We start from the raw sequence: 26,782 nt of genomic DNA on the forward strand, positions 1-26,782 counted from the left end.
AATTCACTACGGTTTAATCGGGAATCATTTTTCCCAAGTTCCCTACAAGATCTTCAGCAGAGAAAGATTTTTCTTCACCTGATGATGGAATAATTTATATGAAAAAAATTCTCTCCGTGTAGTAGTGCTTAGTCGTACCTCTCCTCTTATCAGAGACATGACGATGAGAATGCTGGAAGCATCAACGGGTAATGGAAGACTTCATTTCCAATCTTTAGAGTATCTAATCGCCACCACGATCTTCAACTGTCGATCCCAAGTTTGTCCCCACTTATGGCATAGTTGAGACGCTTTGAGACGTTCCTCCGGTGTAAATTTCATACTCGTGTATCACAACGTCTAACAAGCTTGAGGTAACTCTTCGGGCATGGTATGAGGGAGGTGGTGAGCTAGAGGGTCTGTACTGATGCATCAGCTACGTGAGGTATGAGCATCGAACTTGGTTCGCTCGTTAAAAGTTAACCGTAGGTACCAATACCTGACTGAGGGGTTTAAAGGGTATACTCGAGATGTGTATACGTGTACTTTTTGGTTGACTGAAATATATCGTGGATATCGATAAGGTATTGAGTCCTTGGAAGGTTGTTTGCTGGTGGTGTGGATAGGTGGCACAAACTTTGGTGGCTTTTCAGGAAATGTCTGGTGGGGTTGGGCTCTGGTTGTTGCAATGCAATACTCACTAATTAGGGGCGTTATACAACATCGATACTACGGACTTCTCTCCCTGAGTCGATGAAAATGTTCTTCAGTTTTTATTCCATGATTTGGCGAAAAATATGAATAAACTGTGCAGCACTGGGAATTAATCGATATAGCCATTCAAACCCTTTGTGGTAAGATGCAAGGGATTTTTTTTCACTCCCGCATTTTAATTATAAACATTTTTAATTGGCATGCTGAGTCTTTCCAGTGCGACTCCAAAGTTCATTGACGTCGATTCCAATAGTATTGATTTTTTTTTTTTCGTTATTATTTCGGATTGGGGAGAAGGCGAAAATAACTTACTAATTAACTTGGTGGAGCCAACATGAAAGGGTTGATGTTGAGCAATCGCCGAATTAGTAACGAGACGAGTGGTAGACGGCAGTCACACCCACCGAGTTTTCCAGGAAGCCATAGAAAAGAGAACACCAATTAGTGACAGAGTGTGAAATACCTCTAATAGGCGATAATTCGATAACGCTGATCGAATGGGTTTTCCAATCACAATTACAGATACTGGATAATGGTTCGGTTTCTTAGTGAGGAATCAGAAACGTAGAGGCAGGAAGTTCTGCATCGTTCAACTTGTTATTGTTGGAAGAATAGCTAATGAACGCAATATTAGAGAATTCAATTAAATCGTAATTAACTGGGAGGAAAGAGAGTCTAGTAAGGTGCCAGTGATAGTTTAAGGGGTCAGTAATAGGTAATAAAATGCGGAATTATTTATCTTGGGAATGTAAACCAACTCAAATTGAATTATCAGAATGATTGAAACAGTTGAAATGACGTCCCGACGTTGACATTTACAAGACGACGCCCGGATTTGAAAGTACGTTTATAAGTGTCCAAAGCCTCCAAGTTTTCAATTACGATGGCTCTCTGGGGCCCCGGAAGTGACGCCGCTTGCCCAACCGGGTCTGCTAGAGTCTCTCCAAACGGGACTCGACTTCGTTCTCCACTCTATATTTTCCCTCCTTCATCCCTCCTCCATGTGAATCGCTTTATACAGTCGCCGGTCCCTGTGGCCATGGAACTTCCGTCATAAATTGCCGCTTTAAGTTGATGAAACGAGGCACGAGTGCGATTTATTCGTTGAAAACTTTAGCTCTTAATGTTCGCGTACCCGAAAAGGGACGATCGGAGAAGGGGTACAGACACAGAGACGAACTTGAGAGCAAAACCTCGCGAAGGAGAAATTCCTAGGGATACTATATTTTGTTAACGACTAGCTGATTCTACAAAGATCAATCGTGGAATCCATTGAAAATTCGTTAAATATTGCTCACAATTTTTACCCAACCTTCAGTTCTTCTGAATCCCTCATTTACTGATTGAGTTCCTAATTTAGTGAGATCCATTTTGATAAATAACTGAATTTTCAAAGTGCTTGAACTCCAAATAATTGAACAGTGACATGAAAATAATTCATCCCGATGGCTCTTCTCTCATTAATTCTGAAATTGTCTAATTAATTATCGCTTGAAGGAAATGACTTGAGGGACTTTTTCCGTTATAAATTTTTTCCATTTGCATCATTTGCATTTAAATTCAAAATGTATGAAAGCGCATCCAACAGGGAAAAGTTTTTGTTTTGATGATACAAAACAAGCTAGACGTTACCGTGTACCTATATAAAGGAATTAGCTGCTTCACTTCCTTAAGCTTCGTGAAAAATACTGGTAGTTGCATTACATTGCTGGGAAGTTTTTCATTGGCTATTTTTCTTGCGGTTAATATTAAGAAATATTCATGTGCCCAGCGAAAAATAATTCTCAGAAGAGGAAAAAAAATATTTCTGCAATGATTGTTATCAAAAATTTCTTTCCGAATGTCACTAACAAAATCCTTTAAATTTTCAGTTGAAAAATACCAGGGTGAAGAGCTGAACCTCACTAAAATAACCCGGGGAGACATGGGTGCATACCTGTGCATTGCCACCAACGGGATTCCCCCGACTGTCAGCAAGAGAATAATCGTCGATGTTGAGTGTAAGTTAATCACTGATTTCCCTCGTGAACAACGCCTCTCGTCGATTAAATTAGAGCTTCACACAGCCAATTGTCGCCCTCTCAATATCGGGTATCATATATCCCTCACACATACCGTCCACTCGTTGTTTATGTAAAGAAGGAAAGGGTAAAACGGAATGGCACGCAAAAATTAATTGAGAACTGAATAACAAATTATAATTCCAAACAGAGTCAGATAGATCGATTACTTTTTCAATTTCCCTCTTTAGAGAACCTATTTAATATAGAATTTGAAGAACTATAGAAAAGAAAATTATATAAATTATCACAAATTCCCCAACACAATATGCATTCAATTTTTTTCGCCCTTCTCCTACCCCCGAATCATTATTTTGAGCCAAAATTTGTAGAGAAAAAAAAAGTTATCCGAATTTCGCGCCATATTCATTTTTTCCATTCTACTGCGTTTTACCCCGGGTTCCGTTTTACTCCACCCTTCCCTATAGAGATTATAAATTTTCAACGCGTTGTATTGACTCCGGGGAATTTTGCAATGCGGAATAGCACTGTTTAATTTTCATTCGCTGTTTTCGAATGTGGTGTAAACGCGGACGAGGATCGGTTGGGTTTCCAGTTTTCATTCCCGAGGGAAATACGAAAAAGTCGGGAGAGACTGAGAGAGTACCAGGACGTCTGTCCCCAGTCGACTGAGTCCGGTCATTTTTCCCTTTTATACGTTTCATTCGTTCGTGTCAGGACTTGTGTATATTGCCTTGCAGCTTGACTGTACGTGTTCACATTCTCTTGGCTATTCTCCTCTCTTCTCACTTAAAAAAAAAACCTCGTCACTTTCTTATTCCCATATTCGCTCCTTTATCCCACCCACACATACACACACACATGTATGAGAGAGTTCATGTGAGCATAGCCCGAGTGCCCTCTGAATATTTAGAGGGGCTCGACCAACATATTTTATTCAAACAAGAAAAACTGTGCGGCTCTCGTGACACGGTCAGAGGCTTGAGGCTTATTTCCTTCTGACATCTCTCACCCGGAAGTCTGTCGCTTGGACACGAAAACTTATGGATGGACTCCATTTGTTCGTGTATCAAAGAGAAGCCGAGGTGTTACATGAAATTCTAGTGAGAAAGTCGTAATACCGAGAAGATTTGCGCATTACTCAGACCGTGGACGAGAAGGTTCCGGGAATGATCGTGTTGAGTAGAAATTATCCATGATATTGTCCATGATGCTAGGCCATCTAGGCGACATAGGGATAAATGGACCAACTGGTCAGAATGTGCCCATTCCAGAAGGTATTCGTCCAACTATTCTACAAAAACGATTGGAAATATACCGATCTCTATAAATTTTAAAGTAATTAGGAATTAATTGGAAAACCAATAATATAGGTAATCTTCGAAAGAGGGAAACAGTTGGGGAGCCATCAAAATTACCTAGATTGAAACAAGACCCTCATAGTCAATGGTCGCAATAATCCGGGGTGGGAATTATCATATGTGCTGCGGAGCTAAGTTAGGAAGCAATCAGTCAGTTCTGTCAACTGAAGACAATCGCCATTCGTCTCAACAGACTCCCAAAAAATGTAAACACTTTCATTCAGCGAAGCTCATTATCGAAATTTGAAAATCTGGGGAATATTATGTTCCACCTCTGCGCGAATTCCGTATAAATGAACTTAGATGAACAAAGAGAGGATTAAATACCCATAATCAAGACGAGTGAGAATCGCGGCTACCATACACGGGTTCGTACTACTTTGGAATATTTTATCATTCTTTCTCAAACAATTCGAACCCCCATTTAATGTACTGGACGGGGGAATACCTCGGAATCCATTAAATTCCTATGTACCCACATCCCTAATTAACGCATATTCCACACTCCACTCGATCCACGCTCATCGGATTATGAGGCTTATGCGGTGAATGATAGCTATTGGCAAGATGCCTTCGGTAATTCCATACATTGAGTTCTTGAGTTGATTTGATTGTCAGTGCAATTATGGGATACTACATATTCGTATCCCGGGGAAGATAACGTAATAAATTCACAATATATGGTAATCAGCGAGTTCAGGGGCTACCAAGATGGTATTACGTAATTTGAGGTGGAAACTTTCTTCATCAAGCGATTGTATAGAGTTGTTGTTACCTAATACTTCGATTTTGATAAAATCCTCGTATCCAAATCCCGGCACGGAATTACTAGGGATTCACCCCCTTCGTCTGTCGGACACTGATAACTTTATCAAGTAATTAGCATTGTACGAAGTTCTTGACATATTGAAACGACGGAGCTATAAAAATCATCTTATTGCAAAAAATCAATGAAACATTGAAAAATAAAACTAATAAGTCTTATTTTCCTCAGTCTCGCCGACGATATTCCTGCGGAATCAGCTGATGGGCGCACCAGCTGGCAAGAATGTTACTCTCGAGTGCAAAATCGAGGCACATCCACGAGCGATAAGCTACTGGAATTTTAACAATTCAATAGTACTAACTACCAACGAGAAGTATACGAGTACAATACTGGAGAGTAGCTACAGAACCAATATGCAGCTCACCATAAGAAATCTACAGCAGAGTGACTTCGGAACATACAAATGTATTAGTAAAAATTCATTGGGAGAGACGGAGGGTTCTATACGGCTTTATGGTAAGTATGGTGATTAAAATTTATGGGATGTGAGGATTCGGTGCAGATAGTGGCCAATTGGAGAAAATGAAAATTGAACGATTAATTTTATGGGAGTGGAGCGGGGGAAAAATTGCATTGGCTTTCTCCCGATGAAGAACTTATAATCGGCCAAGAAAATATTTTCACTCTAATGTCCATCCCTAATATAACCGACTCAGGTCGAGCGATACCGGGTATCTGCACACGATAAAATTACCCCCTTCACTAACTCTAAATAATTTTTAATCCGTGCGTTCCTGTTTTGTTGATTGAGGAATTGAAAATATGTTTTGAAAATTGCCACGTGAATAATTATGATAAGGCTTATTTTATCGTACTGTATTCTTATAGACCGATAGGATAATTTTCATCAAAAATATGTCCCGCGTCAATATCAAATATCCAATTAAATATTCGTTTCACCGGTACCACCCATCGATGTTTCGGTCAAAGCAGACATATTCTCCATCGGATATGTGCCACACGGCTCATTCAAGATTGCTTCATTCCATGAGTGCGCTCGGGGCGACAATATTACGTCAGCCCCATACGACAGACGATAACTACACTATTTGCATAGCGCGATGAAGGATAACGGGACCGGCGGGAAGGACGGGCGATGGTTGATGCCAGATTGCATCTTACGATGCGTCGCGTATTCATGGCCCAACGTGTCTTGTGTACAGACTATATCCCCGATCAAAACCCGTCTCCCTATGATCATTCAAAATACATCAAACCATTATCCTGATCTCTTAATAATTATCCTCTGTACATTTCTGCACTTATTATATTCGTGACACTGTTTCAATTTTTTTTATCGAATTTGTTCGGGTATTGTCAATGTGTGTGGTGAAAACAATACAGTTATATACAACTACAGATTTGGGTTCGATTCCTGACAACAGCAGGCTAAATTCGTTGCGCTGCAATCTCACAATGTCACTGTCAAGTAGTAATCTCGACTAAGGGACGACAGTACCTGCACAGGTTTCCCCGGGTCTTCTGCCAGTGCGGTACAGGGGGTGGGATGGGAACAAATCATAAAAACCCATATAAAAGTATACAAATAAATGTATTTTTTTAAATTAACGATGCACTGAGCACGACTTAGGGGTAACACAAGAACCACAAAGACGATTTTTTAAAATCCTGTAACTTGTTAAAATTTCAGAAATGGCCCAACCATCAGCACCGCCAACAGCGACGGAGATCAAAAGCGGAGCTAATAAAGAGGGTAAGTCCCGGCTCCCCTCAATTCTCGGAAATTCCTGAAATCTATAATTGCAATCCAAGGCTCGTAGAGCGGTAAAAGCCGAACGAACGAATAGAAAAAACAAAGTTGAAACCCTGAGGGGTCATTTACTGAATCAACTGATGTGTTACGGCATCATCTGGTGTAAACAATTCCATTAACAAGAATGGTAAAATAACTTTGGTAACCCAGGCCAAGTCCCGGTGGTTTTACCTCACCACTTTTACCCTATCAACTTCACCCATTCCAATTCCCCGCATCCTTGATCCTCGTGGTCCATGCAACCAACCCATCTGCAACCCATCTAACCATACCTGCAACTACAGCCTGTGTATATGGCTAGTAGTGAAACCAATCTTAATACGCTGCATTATTAACGCCCATACAAGACTAGCCACGACGGGTATTACACAGCGTCACGCCTCACAATTTCAAACCCTCACCCTTCCACTTTTCCTCCCTATTTGGTTGTCCCACCTCTCCCACTCTGTCCCACAAACGCTTCTCGGTTTGTTGTATCCTCAAGCCTACCTTGTGGCTTTAGAGGTCTCTTGTTATGGCCAACCAGCTTCACCGTGTGAAATACACGCCTCAATAGAATTTTATTCATCCGTAAAAGTTCCACCTCGGTACAATACCAAAGACCTTTAAACCTCCTTTCATTATACATGAATTTAATTTCATTACATTGTTCTCAATGCAATTGAGTTTTTCTTAATGCTCAGACGGCGTCAATCGCACGCTAATTACATGTAGTAGAGATCCCTAAAAAATGTAGGTTGATTTAATCGAGTTTAGTCGACTACACAGTGATAAATTTTTACAAAGTAGGGATTACCTTTCATAATTTTTCGAAACGCTGGGATTAAATTATGTCATATCGACAATTAATCATTGAATCCAATCAACTTATGGCAGGATACTTCTTTCAGGTGTATTCTCTTTTGACATAAAATGAGCATTCATAATATTCAAAATTAAATTGCCTCGATCCATTTGATTGAGAGAATCGCGTACCTATCATACTCCCCAATATCCGATTGAAGTTAACTGAATTCGACGGTTAACCAACGGAGACAATATTTTTATTGGTTATTTGTTTATTTTTATTCTCTCTCCCGTCATTGTGATATTAGATAGTTATTTCTTTGTCCCCAACTGCAAATGAGTATTTCTCGACAGCGTTTCAAGTTGAAACATTAAATAATTACCCAAATTCTTCCGTTTCATCCTATAGCATTGAAAAATGAATTTCACGTTTCGTTGGAGGGTTAGGGGGAAGGTGAGAAAAGGCGTTGGAGGAGGGATATAAAATGGTCCATTCTAGCTTTTGTAGATAACTCAATCCTGGCATATATTCTGGACGGATTTTCCCTGCATTCGCTGTCTCATATTGATGTGCGAAAAAGCCCCAAGTAGCTTTCTATTTTTCCCCACAACTCTTTTCCGAGAGAGAAAATAGGTGTGTACGTGGTATGAGTGAGGAATATGGAATTCCAGGGGGAAAGGAAGATATCAAAAATTGAGTTGAGGTGCTTTAAGGAGATATTACATTGACAATGAAGCGTCAGGTTTTTGTGCCAGTTTTATCGCTTAGCTGACGGGGCTTTTCAAGATCCCAGTCAGTGGTGGGAAGGGGTGGAGGGGAGGGGGAGGACTGAATAATCAGGGGGTGTTAAAATGTTTATTGAGGAGTTTCTTTTATGTTGATGTTGTAATTAATTCTCGAGAGGTGAGGGGAATGTTGGTAAAGGAAATGTCGTCGGGTGTAGAGCATTGAATGGAGAGAATGAAAACGTTACGAGGGGTGGGACGACCACAAGCCTATCTTTTTTGCTCATCAACATTATTCTTGGTTCAATCACGTCTTTAAGTTCCTTAGCTTTACTATTTTTAATAACGCAATTTAATAGCCTCATTTTTTACAACCAATCTCGCCGTCCAATTAAGAACATTCGAAATTCAATTATTAAAGACGAGTTGAAAAATAGAGTGAAAAAAAAGCACTCGTGAGGAGATTGCATTGTACGAGGAAAAGGCAAAAATAGTGAATAGAGAGTGGGTGGGTTAGAGGGGACTGGAAAATGGAGCTTTGCGGTGCTCCATTATTGTTATCTTGCGAACGAATCGCAGGAGAAAGTCCAATTTAAGATCTGGCCAGTCGCTGATGGTGCCCCTCTTCTCATTCAACTTCCGTAAACGTCCAGGGGTAAAAAAGTTGTACGGTTCAGACGCGGGTTGAATACGCAGATAGGAAATAAAAAACGGGAAATTGCGATAGTGGGAAAATGTGACTTTTCGCTTTTCGCGGGGGAGGGAAAGGATTCGAGTGATTTCAGGGGGGACGATGGTAATGGATATTAGCGACCAAAGTCTTGGGACCTTACGAATGAAAAAAATTGATGAAACCGTGTTTCCTGTAAATACACTAAATAGACTCTAATGTATGAGTGAAATTCATTCGTGAACAACAACTAATCCGTTATCAATACGTGAAGGGTGTGGTTCCATATCAAGATATGCGATAGCGTAGCCCCAGGCTAACGTTTGAACAATGGGCTGACGCTATCGTATATGATATTCACTTAACTCCAACCTGACCTAGTACTGAAACTTTCTTATTCGGCCGTAAAAAACGGTTGGAGGATAATTGGAGGATATTTCCGACGGTATTTTCATTTTCTTGATTGAATGCACTAATAAAATGAACCACAGCCGATATTCACATTCAGTGGGGTAGTTTTTGATGGATTTTTGATTTTTGAAATAGGAGGAATTTTCCTTTTCCAGGACAAATTACTTGCACTTGTCAATTTTCCTGGATCATCCGAATGAAATTTATTGTTAAATTGATGTTGCAGATAATTTATTCGTATGTCCGACATTATTTGCTAATAATAAACCAATCGATTAAAATGAATTAATTTTTGTTTTTCAGTTCATCCCTCAGTCACACTGGTAATGATTTGAGTACAAAATGTGAAGATATTTCTAGGACATAAAATCATCGAATAAATTTTCTCTCTCGCGAAATTCTCATTAAATATATATAGTCTCCCATAATGTGATGACTGACTGAATGATTTATTATTTAATCCCGATGTGGAAAATTTAGTAAGGAAATGAATACATTACTCCTGTCGATAATTCTCGTAGGTTATTCAATACTTTTTTCTAGCTCCTCCACATATTAGTTTGAAATGCATTATGGATGTAAACATTTCTCTCTCGTGAATTGAATGTACATATACGTGTATTATTGGCACATGTCTAGTAGTCTGCAGGCACTGGTGGCGAAACTATACCAACGGGAGTACAACGTTTCATAATGACTAGGGTACAGCAGCTCTCAGTGTATCGTACATCGATCCTTCCTGAGCTTTAATTAATTATCGGCAAAATGATAGTCGACATGATCCACTAACTACCCCACACCCCATTGCCTACTACTACCTACCGTCTCCCTCCTCTCGAAATTCACTCGCGTACACTCGCGGTCTACCAATACCGACAACCCAAAGCATAATGTACAATATACTGAGATGTTATCCCTGTTGATATCGAATGTGTTTCATTGAATTAGAAGTCTAATCAGAACTGATTCCTCATGCCCCTCTAAGGGGCATAATATTACTCGATCCTCAATTCTCGGTAGTCGTAATGACAGCGGAAATTATTCAACTCTTAATTATTGAGCTATTGAACAATTGAACTTTTAGTATTTCCAAAAAATTAGTCCTAAAATTTATCTTAAATTTTTTGGCAACTGTTCATATGAGCTTTTCAAATATTTTGTTGGTTAAAACACTGGTGATAGAAAATACTTTAAGACTTCAATTGAATCCGGATTAAATCTATCAAAATTAACCTTGAAAGTTTAAAATTGAATGGAGGAATATTTATGTCATCTCATCTAGAGAGCTTCTGAAGCTGTTCTGTAACATAACAAAGCATCAATGAGGGGTAACTAATGCACAAAGTTGCTCTTCCAAAAGAACCGAAAATAGAGACGAAAATAGTTAAAAAGGGCGAAAGTTAAAATACGAGGCAGGTGTGATTGTGCCAGTCTCGTACGTGAAGTCAGGTTAGCCGGGGTGAAAAGGGGTTCCAGTAATATATTCACATATTCTTAGCATAGAGACAGGTCTCCCGTTGGCCATATTGTTTAGAGTGGCGCACAGGGAGCCCAACGGTGAAACTGTTTCTACTCTGTGTTGCTGTTTATACCCCGCCAGTGCATACAGGTACTAACACTACTGTGTTGTAACGCTTCTCTCGGCATTATACCCATACTATGTGGCCCGATGGTGAAACAAAGTTTGCGGCCGTATTTAAACTTTTATTCGAAAACTTTTTATAGTATCCCTACCACTTCCCACCGCCAACTGCAAAAGGCTGTACGATGGCTCTTGGTTGCTACCTAGTGGAGAAAGTGCGGCTTAAAAGGCGCTTGTTTGTGACAATACAGGGGACTGGTGAAGATGCGCCTTTCAAAATAGCACAAATGGAAGCTACGACTAGTGCGACAACCAATTCATCGGACAATGGACGTTTCAATTAATAAAAAATTTAATTGGAGGAAAAAACATTCATTACTGCTGAGATTTGATTATTTGTTAATTGAAACTCTCATCGTCCTACAGCTCTTTATGTACTGAAAAAAAAACAGTCAATATTCTACATTTCATAAGGCTAATGAATATTAGTAGATAAATAATTTTGGAATTCCCTATAAGGTAACGGTAGATGGTGGTGGGGGATGGGGGGGGGTCGGCTGATTATAAAAGAAAGATTGAAGGTTCATTAAAATTTTTCCCTCGCATATTGGTTCGTGTTGTCTAATTCCATAATTATTTCCAGCAAGCTTAATAAGTCCATTAAATCCCATCCCCTGACACCGCCAGTACGGAAATTTTTTTACTGTACAAGCGGGGGACCGCGGGGAGTAGAAAAACTAACAACATCGTGAGATAGGCCCCACGTCGAACATGAAGTTGAACTATACAGCCGCCGGCTGTGAATACAGAATTATCGCCTTTGAAACTTTCAATCTAGCGTGTAAACAGGCCACGCGCCCTCTCGAGACTTCTCACTTCTGCCCTCTTTTTTCTATCCCTCTTCATTATCCCTTCCCCATGGCTCTCCTATCTCACCCTGCCGATATTTCATTTATTTTTTCACTTTTTCTGAATACACCCCCCGATCTTTCCCCTCCCTTCATCCCGCTACTATCTACTCTATCTACTCTTACTCCTACATAATGCGAGCCGTATGCATTCAAAATTTTATACCATGTTTTACGTCACTCTGGTGGTATATGTGAAGGTGTGAGGTGGTTCCATTCTCGCTTGGAATGTAGAATAAGCAATAAAAAATCATGAAAAGCTGAAAAAGAAATACGGGAGACATGATCCAAATTCTCATCCCCTCTTCCACAACTTCCTCATAACCTCAGGGCTTTCTTCGCACATCACATTCACGTACTCATTGTTTACGTTTTTTTTTTTATTTCGTTGACTTAAAGCATGATACAGTCCGTAAACAAATGTACTTGTTTCACATTATGGCTTTACTTACACAATGTACTTTGGATAATTTTTCATGTAGCTTTTGACCAGAGAGAATTATCGTTAAGTGAGTGTTGAAAAATCGGACTAGAACAGACAAGGGATTGAGGTTGTCCTGCAGTCCTGAAGAGATAAGAATAACGACCATGTATGGTGTGGAATAGTAATGGCCTATAGTATTCGTTGTTTAAATTATTCAATAATTGATGGTAAAAGAGGAAAAACTGTGAATGCAGTTGGTGGAGAAGCTGGTAGATGAGGTGTCCTAATCTTAATTTTCAGGAAAGCAGAACACCACTCCTCCGCCAACCAGACGACAATATACAACCATGTGGCCGTTGTCTCACAGCCCTTATCCCAAAAGGACGGAGAGACCGCTGTTGAATCAGAGGGAAGCTGACAAACCAGACAGGAATCAGCACAGCCATAGTGCAGGTGAGGAACACATGCCTGAGGAGCTTATATTCATCAATTTTCGTATTTTTCTCTTGTTGATTCTTCTCCTGATCCACCTACTCCTTAGTCATCTAGCCTGGGATATTTTACAGCTGACGCTTATTTTATTCTTTTTTTGTAATTCATGGAAATTCAACAACAGTTCATTTATTTTTGATTCTATTTTATTATTTTAATCGTATCAAAGAAGATTATTCATTTTCTATTCTCCTATTGCTATCGTGAATTATTACAGATCGTTATTGAATATTCGAGTTAATCTCCAAATATATGTAGATTGTTTGTGTATAATTTATTTTAAAATGATTGGCAGAATTAAATTTGATCGACGTTTTGTTATTTCCAACTCGAAGGAGTTGATTTATCTCAAGACATATATTTTGTTTCATTATCCATTAAACCTGCCCATAAAAATCCAAAATCCATTCAACCTTTCGATTCCATTCTCCAATTGAATGCCGTTTCACTTGGCGCTTTTCATTCTTCAATTTAAGAAAAAAAAAAAACTCGTAGCGCAAACACTATTCTGCACCATGCACTGTCGCAGTTTTTCGTCCTGTTATTTCGCATAACGATCGTCACAATCTCCTCAGCACTCTCTCTCCCTCTGCCAACCGGCCATTTCACTGGAATAGGCATTTACTATTTTGTATGTGTATTTTTCTTTATTCCCCCTGTATTCTTTCCTTTTCACCTTGAACACTGGTGCACACGTACAATTGTACGATTCCACAGGGCTATAAGAGTGGGGTGTAATATTGCGTTACGGCAGGAAAAGGTGCTTGAGTTGAAAAAGTGGAAAAACTATCTTAGACGGCTGTTTTTTTCTGGAATATCAACTGTAACAGTGTATATTAACATGATTTTCTGGAGAATATCTCGTAAAAATGCAGACGGTTGAGGATGAAATTACATACAGGGAAAGTTCTGAATTTAATTTCAATGCTGCTGAAGAGCAAAACGGAGAATGAAACTAATTCCATTCAAAAATTTTGTATCCAAACATTCGTTGAGGTAATCGTGAACAATTGGTGGATGTGTTTAATTAATTTACATAAGTCAAGTAAAGTAACACATACGTAAAGAATATATGTCTTGGAAATAAGTGATTTGAGAAAAAATTATGTTTTTTAAAATTATAGTCGTCTCATATTCGTTTCTGTAGCAACGGAGAGATCTAGTTTATGTGAATTGGCCAAACTTCGTTTGAATCAAATCAATGGATTTATTGAAATAGCTCGTGAGCGGAAAGAAAGTGAGCACTTTCTAGACTAAGATGAAAAGTACTCACTTTCCTCCGACTCTTCAGAAACCGAAGTTTCCTTAGTGTGCAAAGTGAAAAATAGTATATGCACACACTTTGAAATTTCTTCACAGCATCATCTGAATTTTCAATATCGTAAGTTTGAATTCAGTTTACAAATGGAAGCTCATTTTGAAAATTCCAGAATATTAGATGTTCCATGAGATTTTTTCACAAATGCTAAAATTACTAAACTCACTAATAATTAAATATCACATACCTTATAATTTTCAGTACATTGAGAATTCAGAGAAGGTCAAGTCTTGGTTTAAAAAATATATATATTTTTCAGTGTGATATCAACCCAATTTTATTCCGCATATTGATTCACCTCTATCATTAACTTGGACTTTCCACTATCGACTGGAAAAAAAATCAATGGTAATTTCACCTACCAGGAAATCGTTTAAGAAATTATATTTATAGAATTTATCGTTCCATTTCCTATGTCAAATAATGACAACAATATTATTATGTAATTTTCAGTGGAATGGAACCGTTGAATCTGCAATTTTTATTGTTACCGCGACGTTTAAGAATTAGAGCATCTACCGGATTAATCCTGGATGGTCTAACAATTGTGTTGTGAATAATCCGTCTGACTATTCACTATTGTTTAAAAAACAATCTGTTGTTTTCGGGCTGTCGCACCCTGTCCGACCAACTTCCACGGTGAGCTCACGGGGGATTCGCTCACTCGGAATGATGTCGGGTGAGGAATGGGAAGGGCTGATTTTAATTAAAACTCGTGTTCTAATCGGTAAAAGGATGGTATATTCTGCTGTTCGCAGTCTACTATACTTATGGAGCGAGGAGATCGATATAACGGATTGCTAATTTAAAACTGTCTTACGATTTTATCACTAGCACTGTCACCTGTCATTATTGAGATGGACTCAAGCAGACCCCTCTAAATCCGTCGAACGATTAATTATCGATGATAGGAAATAGAAATCAGATCCCTTGTGCTTATGATCCAATATTATTCCTATTAATATTAGCGGTTAATCACATCAACGTATTGCTTTGACCCCCATCCCCCACATCGATTATTTTTCCGAAAATTTTCATTAAAATTTCACTCAGTGGATCTGTCATTCTCATTACATGCAATTTAATATATTGAAAATCCTGACAATGATTGCCATAGAATTGCCATCGAATAATTTCACCAGTCCTTTGAATTTTCACATGTGCATTATATTCAACCGTCATAAAATAGTCACACCATCTTCCTGATAGCTGGGTAATCCCAACCCTCTCTCATTTAATTAACTACAGTCGACCTCTCTCTCGTGGTTAGGCAAACTCAGATTGAACCGTTTATTTTTATCCCCAATCTCAAGTTGCGATGAACTGGAATCTTCAGTGTTACTTAAATTATCGAAATTTCAGAAAATGCTCCTATGGTTCGTTGGCCGTGCGAGAGAATCTGATCTCATAAAATAGTGATACGTGCGAGTCTCGACTGGTCGCAGGGAGCTTGCGGCTTCTCAACTGCATGAAAGAATAGAAAACATCTGCTACATGCGCGCACATATTTTTTCAGTTAGCAATCACAGCTTGAGAGCAATGTGAACAGCGGTGAATAATTTTTTTGTGGTGGAATGCCCTTTTTATGGGGGCGGATGAAGTTAATATCATCATAGGCCCACACTGTGATAGATTTTCTAGAATAATTTTTAACAGTTCCCATTAATCTTTTGATCTCCGGTAAAAATATTTCTGAACGAAGCCTTCATTCATCAGTTAAAATCAATAATTCTCTGCGGCGAAAGCAGGCATTATATTGCTGCTCAAAAAATTAATAAATTTTATTAATTATTCCGCGATCTCAGCGCTCCTCGGTCCTCAATCACTCTCCCTCGATTCTCTTACAAAATGAAATGAAAGCACCCCACCATCCCACAATATATAATCCTCAACAAAAGAAATACAAACATAAAATCGATTATAAGGAACTCTCATTCAGATCCTTGGGAATTCCTCAAGAATGCCCATAGTCCTGGGATTCATGACCCGAAGGAGGAACTTGTATTATAAAAGTTTTTCAAAGATCCGCATTATCCATAATACCCCAGGGGCTTAAAACATCCTGCATCAATAATACTCTTCCGTACTTTCATATTCCAACGGGCTATCTGTTCTGCAAGAGGAAAAAAAAAAATTCTCCAGCACAAATATTCATGAGTAAACGTTGAGAAATATACAGGGAATTCCAGGAGAGTAAGTTGAAATGTTCAATACCATGTTCATGGCCATCGTTATTTTCTTCAATCCATTAGTCCGGTAAAATAATTTTCCATCCACCCATCACACTCCCATTGTACATTCACTTCTAGATGCATAACGATTGAGTTCACCTTCATAGTTTTCGGAAGTATGTAGGCATGTAGATACGTACGGGAGTTCTAGTACATTTAGAAAGGAAATTACATAGGAACAGCACGCGCACTCCAGCGTGCAGCGTAGTCTTGTTAATATTAACTCGCTATGCTCAGTTCACTTGGTTACAACCAACATGCTCTCTAATATTTCGCCTCAAGTATTTATCTACCCAAATTGAAACTTCTGTGCACTACAATTTCCATGGTGCATAGGTTAGACATATCTGTCGATTTTCCGGCGAAAATGGATACTCAGGTCGAGTTGAAAGTAGACGTTTTGTTAAATTTAACATTCACACTCACACTCATTGTTCGGCATTATCAAAAGACACCAGTACAGAGTTGAGAATTTACTGTGTTTGTCCAATGCCACATTTCATTTCCAACCCAAAACCACATCCAATTTATCGATTAGTTGCACTGGTACATATGAAAATTGAAATGGCTGAAGGGAGAGAATGAAGTGACACAGTTCACACATCAATTTCGGAAAATAAAAATATATCGCGGATGAACCGGAAAATTCATATATGTCAATCTTTGTCGGGTTTTAAAATGCGGTGAAGGATAAAGGCACTAGAGAAAATTGAAGGAAACTGTTGTATTGACAACCAGCTGGATTTTTCGGTACATCAGATAGTGCAGACGGGGGGGATAGGTAGACGTCCCCGGGCCGATTTTATTTCATTTTGATCGAATTCTCCGATCAGAGGGGAGGACAAATTTTATTAGACTTTTTCGGTGAGGAATTGACAAATTGTAATTATAAAAAACGTCTGAATACCTCGTAAATTTCATCCAATCACAAGCTATAAATTACAGATCCTAGAATGTCAGAAAAAATTTAATTTGCATTTTTTTATCTCTGTAACCCTCTGAATTAATGTTTAAAAAGAAAAGGACTCTCATGTCTTGTCTGGAAAATATCTGGAAATATTGAAATAGTGAAATCCAGTTCCTAGTTTGTAGTGTATACCGTGAATGAATAAGATTTCAATCTGTTCGATTGAATCGACCCAGTAAATGCCAATTATTCAGTAGTACATACATCCTGAAGAAGCCAGAAAATTACTCTCCCAATGTTACTGGCTCTCCAATATCAGAAACACCCATAAACTCATCCAACACTTACACATCGCCCAGCAATATCTCAGTGGTTTTGTTCACCATGTGCTAGCCCTCTCTCACCTTACGCCATTGCAAACCACGTACCTCGTGATGGTACTTTCTTACCTTCTCCTCAAGGGGGTTACTGCAGCCTCCCCCAGGTACCCAACAAGATGTACATCACCCGGATCATCTGGAATCCTCCCTTACACGTTTCATGCTTCCGCCACTCCACTCCTATCCCGATATAAATAAATAAAAAGATCAGTAACACCCGTCTGCATCTATTTCTCGATGCACACTCGTAGAGCTCATCCCCTCCTAAGCTACTTTCAATGCTTCCTATCCGGCTCATTCAACCTCGATACCTATAGACACTCCACTGTTGACAAATCCCTTTTTCGTAAGACTGAATATACTCGACAAAGATAAAAAAAAAATAACCTGGAGGGAAAGGAGTGCATTAAAATATTCTTCATTAAAGTAAGACGACTGAGATGCTTCTCTATCTCCAGCTCTGTATCTAGATTAATTCCTTACATTTCACTCCTTAAATCCCGAAAGGAGATTCAGCAAATTTTCTCTTCTCGTGCCTCTTTCTTTCTTCCTTTTTATCACATTTTCGCATAATGCAGGAGGAGACTCCTCTGCGTTTGTGTCCAATGGTCGTCTGTCCTACTTCTTACCAACGAGTGGAAACGTCGGCGGGTCTTCTACATAGGAGATAAGCTCGAGGTTCGTTGGCGGGAGTGGAATCGGTGGGGAGGTGGATGAGATAAACCCCCCATAGCTTTGCTGCAAAGCGTCTACTGTGAGAACCATGTTGGTGGGGTCAAGAATGTATACCCCTCCACCTACACACTGGTTATATCGTTTGGCTTTTTTTCCGAGCTTACCTGACTTTCGCTTTGGTTTTTAGGAGACGTTGACCAGAGATGGTGGTATGTCTCTTTCTTCATTCGATCTTTCTCGATTTTTATATGGAAGGTGTAAGCATCGGATGAGCAAAAAGGGGTGAGGGTTGAGAGGATCTGAGATGAGCTTTTTGGTAGCTTTTAGACGTTTCTGTTGGCTCTCTGGGGATCCACATTGGATGACTGTCTTGGCTGATGGACAATTGACTTTATTGGTGAATCAGCCTCGATCATCTTTGGTCTATTTTTGCCAAAATTCAATTGAAACACCTGCGAAGCTTTCGGATAGATTATGCGCTTTTTGAGGGAATTATTTTCCTCACATTTTCATTTGATATTCCGAATGTTGAATAATGCAAAAAAAATTCTTTGTTCAATTTAGGACTTTACCGCATGCAAAAGAAACTGCTGCGATACTCGTAAAACTTATTGCTATCCATTTCATTGTGAAAACCCAACAATAGTTTTGAGGCGAAGTATATAACTGGTATTTCAGTGAAAATGGTATAACAGCCCAGTGAAATTGCTATACTACTGAAGCAGACCTGCCTCGTTGCGTATGCAATTACTGGGGAGTCAGAAATGAAAATTGCACCTACTCGACACCGCGCTAATAAATACAGTTATACCGCTGTGGACAGTAAAATTAATCGTATACTAAATATATATAAAACATACTTAAATTATCCTTTCGGTGCGGTTTTTTACAATTAGCCCTGGTAGAGAAATTCCTTTGCAAAAATTTCCTAATGAGATCTAACAAATGTTTTCACTTCTCCCATCGTCTCGATCATTTCGTCTCTCTCGATGTCCCTTCAAGGAAAATGATTTCGAAGCCTCATTTTTCCATCAGTTTTGTGTCAAAAATCCGTTGAATTTCTTCACACGTGAGACTGAAAAAATGAAAAAAATGAAACACAAGATTTATCTTGAATGCAAATTGCCCTGAGACCGTCGAGCGTCCCGAGGCGGAATCACTCTATCCATGACGACTCGAGTGAATAGTAGCAGAAACGCGTCACACTCGACAAATTATTCCACCAGAAAACGAGACATCAGTCCTTTTAGGAAAATAAAAAAACACCTCGAATGGTGCTCCAACGAATTTAAATATAATTCCACGGAGGAGCAACACGGTCCTCAGTGTAATATAGACTTGCTTGGTGTGTTACTATCAGCCTTTTTTTTCCATCAAAAGGGGAAGCATTCTTGCGATATTTCACGCTTCGACCCTGTCTCATAATTTCATTCGATATTAAATACCCTCTATCCTTAGCCACTTGTCGTTGTCAAGCGCGCTCGTCGTACCACAAAACTGCCTTAACCACTTGGTGTGCCCTTCTTAGGCTCCCTAACGTTAAATATTCTAACGTTTTACCCTCATACTCACCACACTGTACCACGCCTCTTTTCTCTCCCTCTGCCTCTCCCACTCCCACCGCCCAGCGGTGGAGTTTATACCTGGGTAGAATCACCAGTGTCAACCTGAACTATTTTTCATACGACAGACGAAATTGGAACTTTGGCGAAAATTTTCGAAATTCGTATGATTTTTTTTTCTCCTCACAAGTTTGGAACCTAAATTATTCATATTTCATTAAAATATTTTCCACTAATTTTTTAATTTAACAGAACAGGGTCTGCTGCAGAATAATGATTAAAAAATTGGAAATTTGAAATTGCTGGTAGATTCCACGTTCTGTAACAGACAGAGACAAAGCTGAACTTCAATTGTTAGTAATGAAAAGTTCCAACAATCGTGTGCTCTGGTATTTTGGAAATTTGTCGGTCGAACTATTTGAAGGACAGTTCATCGAATATTTTTGCCCACTGAAATATTCTCATTGTCAGCAGCCATCCATTATTCATAGTTTGAAAATTAACTTATTTCCACTCTCGAGTTTTTGATAAATAAAAGTTAGCAAGTTTGTTGGTCTTCTCGATTCAGAATACATTAACGGTGATCCTGGTATTTTCCGAAGACGTATACTTCGAGGCAAAGTTCAAATGAAGATGCTCATTACAGCCTATCCAATTAATCAATGAAAGCTTCAACTTTCCGAGTTTCGAATGGAGGTTTGACTCCAATATACCCAAACTTCTCAACTGTTTTCCCTAATTACAGAAATAATGTGTCTGAAGATTGAGGCCACGTTTGATATTTGACGCGCGAGTACGGGACATCAGGACAATGCGTATTTATATATTTTTGTATTTTCTCTTCTTATAAATTAAATTCAACGGTTTAAACGGTCTGGATGGAAAAGGGGATGGCCGTAAAAAATTTATAGGAAAACAAACAGTTTTTTTCACTTCGAATAATAACTACAGTCAATATAACGAAATATGCTTGACAACATACACAGCAAAAACAAATATCTGAATTTTCCCCAATTTTTTTTATCCATTGATCAAACAGTGACAAATATCGACCGAAAAAAATGCTGAATTTCAAATATTTTCCGTACATATCAGCGAAAAAAATTACCACTCGAGTTATTTAAGGAAATATCTTCTTCTCTGGTTAGTTTCATTTTTCGTTTATTTACATAAATACTTGAATTGCAGCTCAACAAACATCACAAGTACACTGTTGACTGCATAAAACAGTAGTCCAATACTGTCACTTCATTGGTTGTCATTTCGCCGGGAAAGTTTTCCACGAAATTCCGAAAAATGTCTAGTAAGAGAATTCCCAAGGTGGTGAATAACACCCTCCAAGGACCGCAACTCCTTCAAAAGGCATAAATCCATCGTCTCATCTTCCACCCCCATTACATTCCCCCTATGCCACCCTTCCATTTCTCTCTCACACTCTCTCACTTCACATTTCATGCACCAGAAGACGAATTTCAGAGTAACAAGAAAAATGCATTATTTGTGTTCCAGGAAGTGCCTACATTATAAGATGGAGCGCACCACAGCTGATGGTGGTGGCAGTGCAGTACATATTGACTGGTCCCTACATACCTCCCTACGTACTCCAGCATGCGAATTAAAGGATTGAGAGTGGCTCCTCGTGTCCTCACAAACAAATCTATCTACTTGTCTCCGCTCCTGTGATGGATGATGTGCAAATAACAACAGAATAAAGGACCGAAGATTACCTGTATCACAACATAACGAATACAAATTCACTGCCCTATCATTTATTTCACCGTATCTTCTGCTGCTTCTCCGATGAAAATATCAAGGAACATACCACTGGCACAGCGAAATACGCTAAATATCGTCGGCGACCACAGTGAGCGTTGATTACCATGAACCGGGAAATATTCATTATACCGGTGGAAAATTCAGTGAAATTTAGAGGCGGTTTGTTGCCCACGGATACACACATTTTCGTGGAAAAGGACCCCCGACACTTACAAATACGATCAAAGAATGAGAAGGGGAGGAATAACAAACAGAACATGGTGAAGAAGAGGGTTTGTTCATGCCCGTTGATTAATGTTTGGAGCGTGAAAAATGGTTATTCGTCTTAGGTTTGTAAGAGAGCGAGTGTCTTGGCTGAGAGAGATTATTCTTAGTTTGCGAATATTTTAAAAGAATCGAACTTATTTTGCATTGAAAATGTGAATTTCTGAATGTGAAGACTTTTTACAGAGTTCTTCCGAATTGTCTTCAGACTGCGACGAAAGACCACGAAAAATGTGGGGATTGCAAGCGTAAAATTTAATTATGCAATTAAGGTAAATGACCCTACGCTCGCCTAGTTAATGAAAATATCATTAGACAAACTTTTCGAACGTGCCTAAACGCACATGAGGATTACTTAGTGATGATAATTCATATTTTTAATGCATTGTCGCACTTGTACGTAGAGCTGGCGCTGGTTCGTCGTCGTCTCGGCATTTAGTTGATTATTAAAAATAAAAAGTAATTCTTAAATGAAAACTCTTATCATATTTCACTATTGATAAATTCCTGGGATCGTCAAAGTTATGAAAATGCGATAACTGGAAGCATCCGAACGAGCATAGGGAGAAAAACGAGCATTCGGTACATTTACCTTAAGTAGTAAAGACCACTTTCAGTCAGACTCGTCAACTCAATTTTCAGTCGTGTTGTTATGTCGGAAATAATCGACCTCAAAATAATGTGCGAGTTATTGTGCCATTCCGTCAATGGCAGTATTCAAGAATGACCATTCAACGTTTCCATTATTATTAGCATTAATAAATAATTTCACAGATAAATTCCTCATCCGAAGACGTTGATTCCATCGCGATGACATTTCTTGAAGAATATGAGTAAGCTTTTTCGCAAAAATAAAAAAGAAAAGTTACATATTCAGATAAATGAAAATTAATTCACACCGTCGAGAGCCAAATAACTCGACATTTTTGGGCAAGGTATCACTGCGAAATGTAGGCACTGACGCCACAGAATGGGGGATTATGTTAAGCGATGCGTAAGCAGAGCACAGTCCACGTTAAGCCAAGCGTAACAGAGATACTGCAACGATGACGTTGTTATATGCATGCATATCGGTACAGGGGAGGAGGTAACGGAATTGAGGGAGAAAGAGGAGTGGATTGTGGCGAGTAGGCGACCACGGCGACGATGGTAACGACGATGATGCGACCATTTTAATGGTATAAAGCATATCGAGCCATAGCCGTGACACGCATTACGATTAATAAGCATAAAATAGCGCAGCGGGTGTTGTCCATTGCTGCATATAACAACGACCTACCGATACGTGAATATCAACTGATTCATACCGCGTCAACCACAAAATTGCTTTAACATTTTTTCATTTATTTATTGTTATAATTTTATTGGGGAGCGAAAATTTATTGTCAAGTTTTGGTGTGAATACTTTATAATAATCTCATGAATAATGAAATTATTATCAATTGTTATGACTTTTTCATGAATTATTATTGATGGGGATTATGGGGAACTGCTTCTCTTCATCAAGTCTGTGACTCCTCATCACCAGCTACTGGGCCGAAAACAGTCCGATAGGCAATTAGCGGAACTTAGTGATGGAAATGAGTAATGAAATTTGAACGGATTTAAAATTGAAGAATTTTATTCCTCTCCGCTCTTGTTATGTAAATACCTCTAGCAAATTATAATTTTAGTAGGCAAAATCGATATGTTAATGAGGCAATTAGATATTGAGTCGCTGTTTACCCTAAAATAATGATAATTTATTCGGCTGTTATAACTCCTATAAATGAATGGTTTCGTAGTGTCAGGTAAGTGATTACCCGAATGGATATCCGGCTGCGTGCAAGAATCGATCCTCAGGCAAGAGTATCAGGCATAATTCGTGACCCATGACCGGTTTTAATTAATTATGCATACGTGTGTTTATCAATGATTCAGTGAAAAGGCTGGCGCTCGATGACAACTGCCACTTTCTTCGTTCATAAACGTGAGTTACGGCTGAGATGTAATTTTTATTAAATAGTTCTCTCCGTGTAAGCAATATCCTCAATCATGCAATATCTAAACGATATTTTTTTCCGTAAAATTATGTCTCCTTCAAACTTCACATCGTTGTCATCGAATTGCAAAAACATGGATAGCGCATAGGAATTACGTGCCCAGTGCGTTCTATTTTTACAAATTTCTAAATGCACCGAATAAGACACGAGAGAGCGAGAAGAAGAGAGCCATGAAAATACCAAATTTAACGAACAAGAATACGATCAAATAGACGATGCAACACTCGAGATACCAGAAAACGTAACGATTATTATCTCCTAGCATATCCGTAATTTATGACGAGACGAGCGAAAGATGAGGATTATGAGAGAACAAGAATTAATAAGTTGTGAGAAAAATAAGGAAGTTTTTTGAATATCTGGTAAGCCAGATACTGCCTACTGAGATCTATAAAGTTTTTTTCTTACTTTCCCTGGTTACAACCAGACGCCGGACTGTGAATTGAAATAACAATGTTGAAAGTATTATTAATTGCTTACATTTAATGTATCATTATATCGAAGTGTATACATAAGTGAATTTGCATGAGTGACGGAGTAGAGAAAAGACGATGAACTAATGAGATACATTTTTCGGTGCTCAAATGTGTACGAGTTTAAATAAAATAAAATTAATTAATGGCACTTGTGACTGAGATGAAATTCAGACGTTTTATTATAAATGAAATAATTTATTTGCTATTTTCGCCTAAATAATGATATTCCAAAATACTAAGTAAAGTAAGACTAATTGAACAATACGTGAATGAAATTGTAAATAGCTCAATGTATAAAATTCAGTTGATATTATGTATAAAGAATTATCCATAAGTTATTCAACATTTGAAATGGCTTTATTAAATCGTGAAAAATTGATCAGCCGGCCGTTATGAATGTTTCCAAAGAGTTAATGGGTGAAGATTAAATGCTAACTAATTTATTAGTGTATTAAGTGTTTATGTAAATAAGAGCAATGTGAGAAGTGCCAAATATCATCAAATTTTTTCCGCATGTTACGTCGATTGTACTCGTGCCATCCATTAAATCATGAATTATCTTGCATTGAATTCTCATTTTGTAATCACTAATTAATCCATCTTAACTACTCTTGTATCATATCGATGTTTAACCCAAAACAATTTTCGTAGAATTCCATCAATGAATTTTTATAGATAATGGTAGGGATCATTTGCTCCTTTCGCATCGACCAAAGAACGCTCATTTTTGTTTTTGTAATTTTAGGGTTATTGATTATGAATTTCTTGTACATAAATGTATACCATGAGAGAAAGATGAATAATATATGTAGATGTGCGTAAAATGTTATGTAGCCATTTTTACAATACTAAATTTTTTACTATTTTAGTTACTCTTTCAATTACGAGACTCGTTTTGTAATTATTCATATCATTTATTATTCATTTTATTATTTCAGGTCTCTTATAAAATATTACGAAACTGAATATTAGCGAGCGCGACATTGAAAGACTGCAGTGAGAGAATATTCCGTAAGAGAGAAGAGTTTATGAAATTTCAGGTAAAAAAATTTCAGAAAATTCAATAAAATCCCAAAAATTTTAAATGGCATTAAAATGAGAATGGTTTTATTTAATCACATCTACAATTTAACATGAATGTTCGATGTCAAATGCCAGTGCAATTTTCATTCCCATGCCCGATAAAACATAGATTTACCGACTTACTGGTTACATGACAGAGATAAATTTTTGAAAATAATTTTCTGTCCGCGTGACCCGTCCAAAATAATTTTCCGATAAATTTCCTTTCCACTTAGCAGATACTTATAGAACACTCGCGATTATTTCCGTCCTTCATCATCAATATTAACATCGATTTTTGTATTATTTTTATACGATTTGATACTGTATCAGAATTCTCCCTATCAATTCGTACTACTGATGCCCATTAACATGACGTTTCCGTTCAATTCTCCTTTCGCTTGCTTTCCTATCCACCTGACTCTTTGACTAGAGCCGTCAGAGCTGTCTCCTCCAACGTATCAAAGGATCCAAGAATAAAGGAGCTCAGTATCTCCAGGGAACTTCTTTCTATAGATTTGAATAATTTGCTTCAGCATTTATCTCACGTGAACTTTTGCAGATTCTATTTTGCTTTCTTATTGGAAAAGCGATCCCAGTACCTCTCAGCAACCAATATCACTTACCCATTTTTCTGTAAAAACACACACTTTTCCAGAATAATGTCTACAGCAAGCTGAAGACTCTAAGAACCCAACGGTAAAAAAATGCTAATTAAATAATCAAAATCAAGCATGAATGCGTCGTTGAGAGGCAGTCGACATTGACATCATCAGGCTGTACAAGCTGAGTATATTCTCCTTGTTTTGCTCTAAGATTCCTCAATGCTAATACTTGTCTACAAGGTCTACCTCTCCTACCTCTGACTGCTACTTGCCAGGCTGCATCCGGAGTATTCAAAATGACTTTACGTGTACGTATTTCACGTGTACGATATCGCATGAATGATGCAGTGCACCCGTGGATTATTCCAACCTCCTGATTCTCTTGTCGACGCCGAAATATCTACATATGTATCTGTTGTTCACTTATGGTTGAAAAAATTACATGGAGTGATTTTAAAGTGAAGTAATTGGAAATACGTAATCGATACTTCATTTTTAGCTTAAACCAAAGAGACCAGAGATATTTGTTTAATTGCCTTTAAAGAATTAGAATACGTTCACTTAAATTTTACCAATCGAATATTTGGTTCTGAGGGGGCTTTTCACTTGCCAAATTTTCCCTGGCTAAAAAATCCTCCCCGCATACTGAAACGAAATAGGCAATTTCCATTTCATTTGAAATCCTTTCACAAATGTCACAATTTTCAGCAAATGGTTATAGTTTTATTTTCTAAGATGAATAAAAAAGTTGAAAATAGGTCAACCGAAGTAGATGGAGAAATACAGAAGCCTGTTTGATGACTATGCATA

General features: G+C 38.3%; 1 protein-coding gene across 2 annotated transcripts in view; it reads left to right on the forward strand.

The window, feature by feature from the left end:
* The window catches only part of LOC135171239 (lachesin-like), a 129,530-nt gene extending 104,401 nt beyond the window's left edge, over window positions 1-25,129 (forward strand). Inside the window, exons 6-10 of one of the 2 annotated variants that reach the window (XM_064137639.1) lie at window positions 2,565-2,693; window positions 5,070-5,357; window positions 6,553-6,615; window positions 12,483-12,635; window positions 21,257-25,129. In XM_064137639.1, the coding sequence (XP_063993709.1) occupies window positions 2,565-2,693; window positions 5,070-5,357; window positions 6,553-6,615; window positions 12,483-12,635; window positions 21,257-21,366 (743 nt within the window). In that variant the 3' untranslated portion in view covers window positions 21,367-25,129. The remainder of the gene's footprint in view (window positions 1-2,564; window positions 2,694-5,069; window positions 5,358-6,552; window positions 6,616-12,482; window positions 12,636-21,256) is intronic. The other variant, XM_064137648.1, reaches the window with a different exon arrangement.
* Window positions 25,130-26,782: the final 1,653 nt, after the last annotated feature.

Source organism: Diachasmimorpha longicaudata, chromosome 2 (assembly GCF_034640455.1).
Source record: "Diachasmimorpha longicaudata isolate KC_UGA_2023 chromosome 2, iyDiaLong2, whole genome shotgun sequence".
Taxonomy (NCBI): Eukaryota; Metazoa; Arthropoda; class Insecta; order Hymenoptera; family Braconidae; genus Diachasmimorpha; species Diachasmimorpha longicaudata.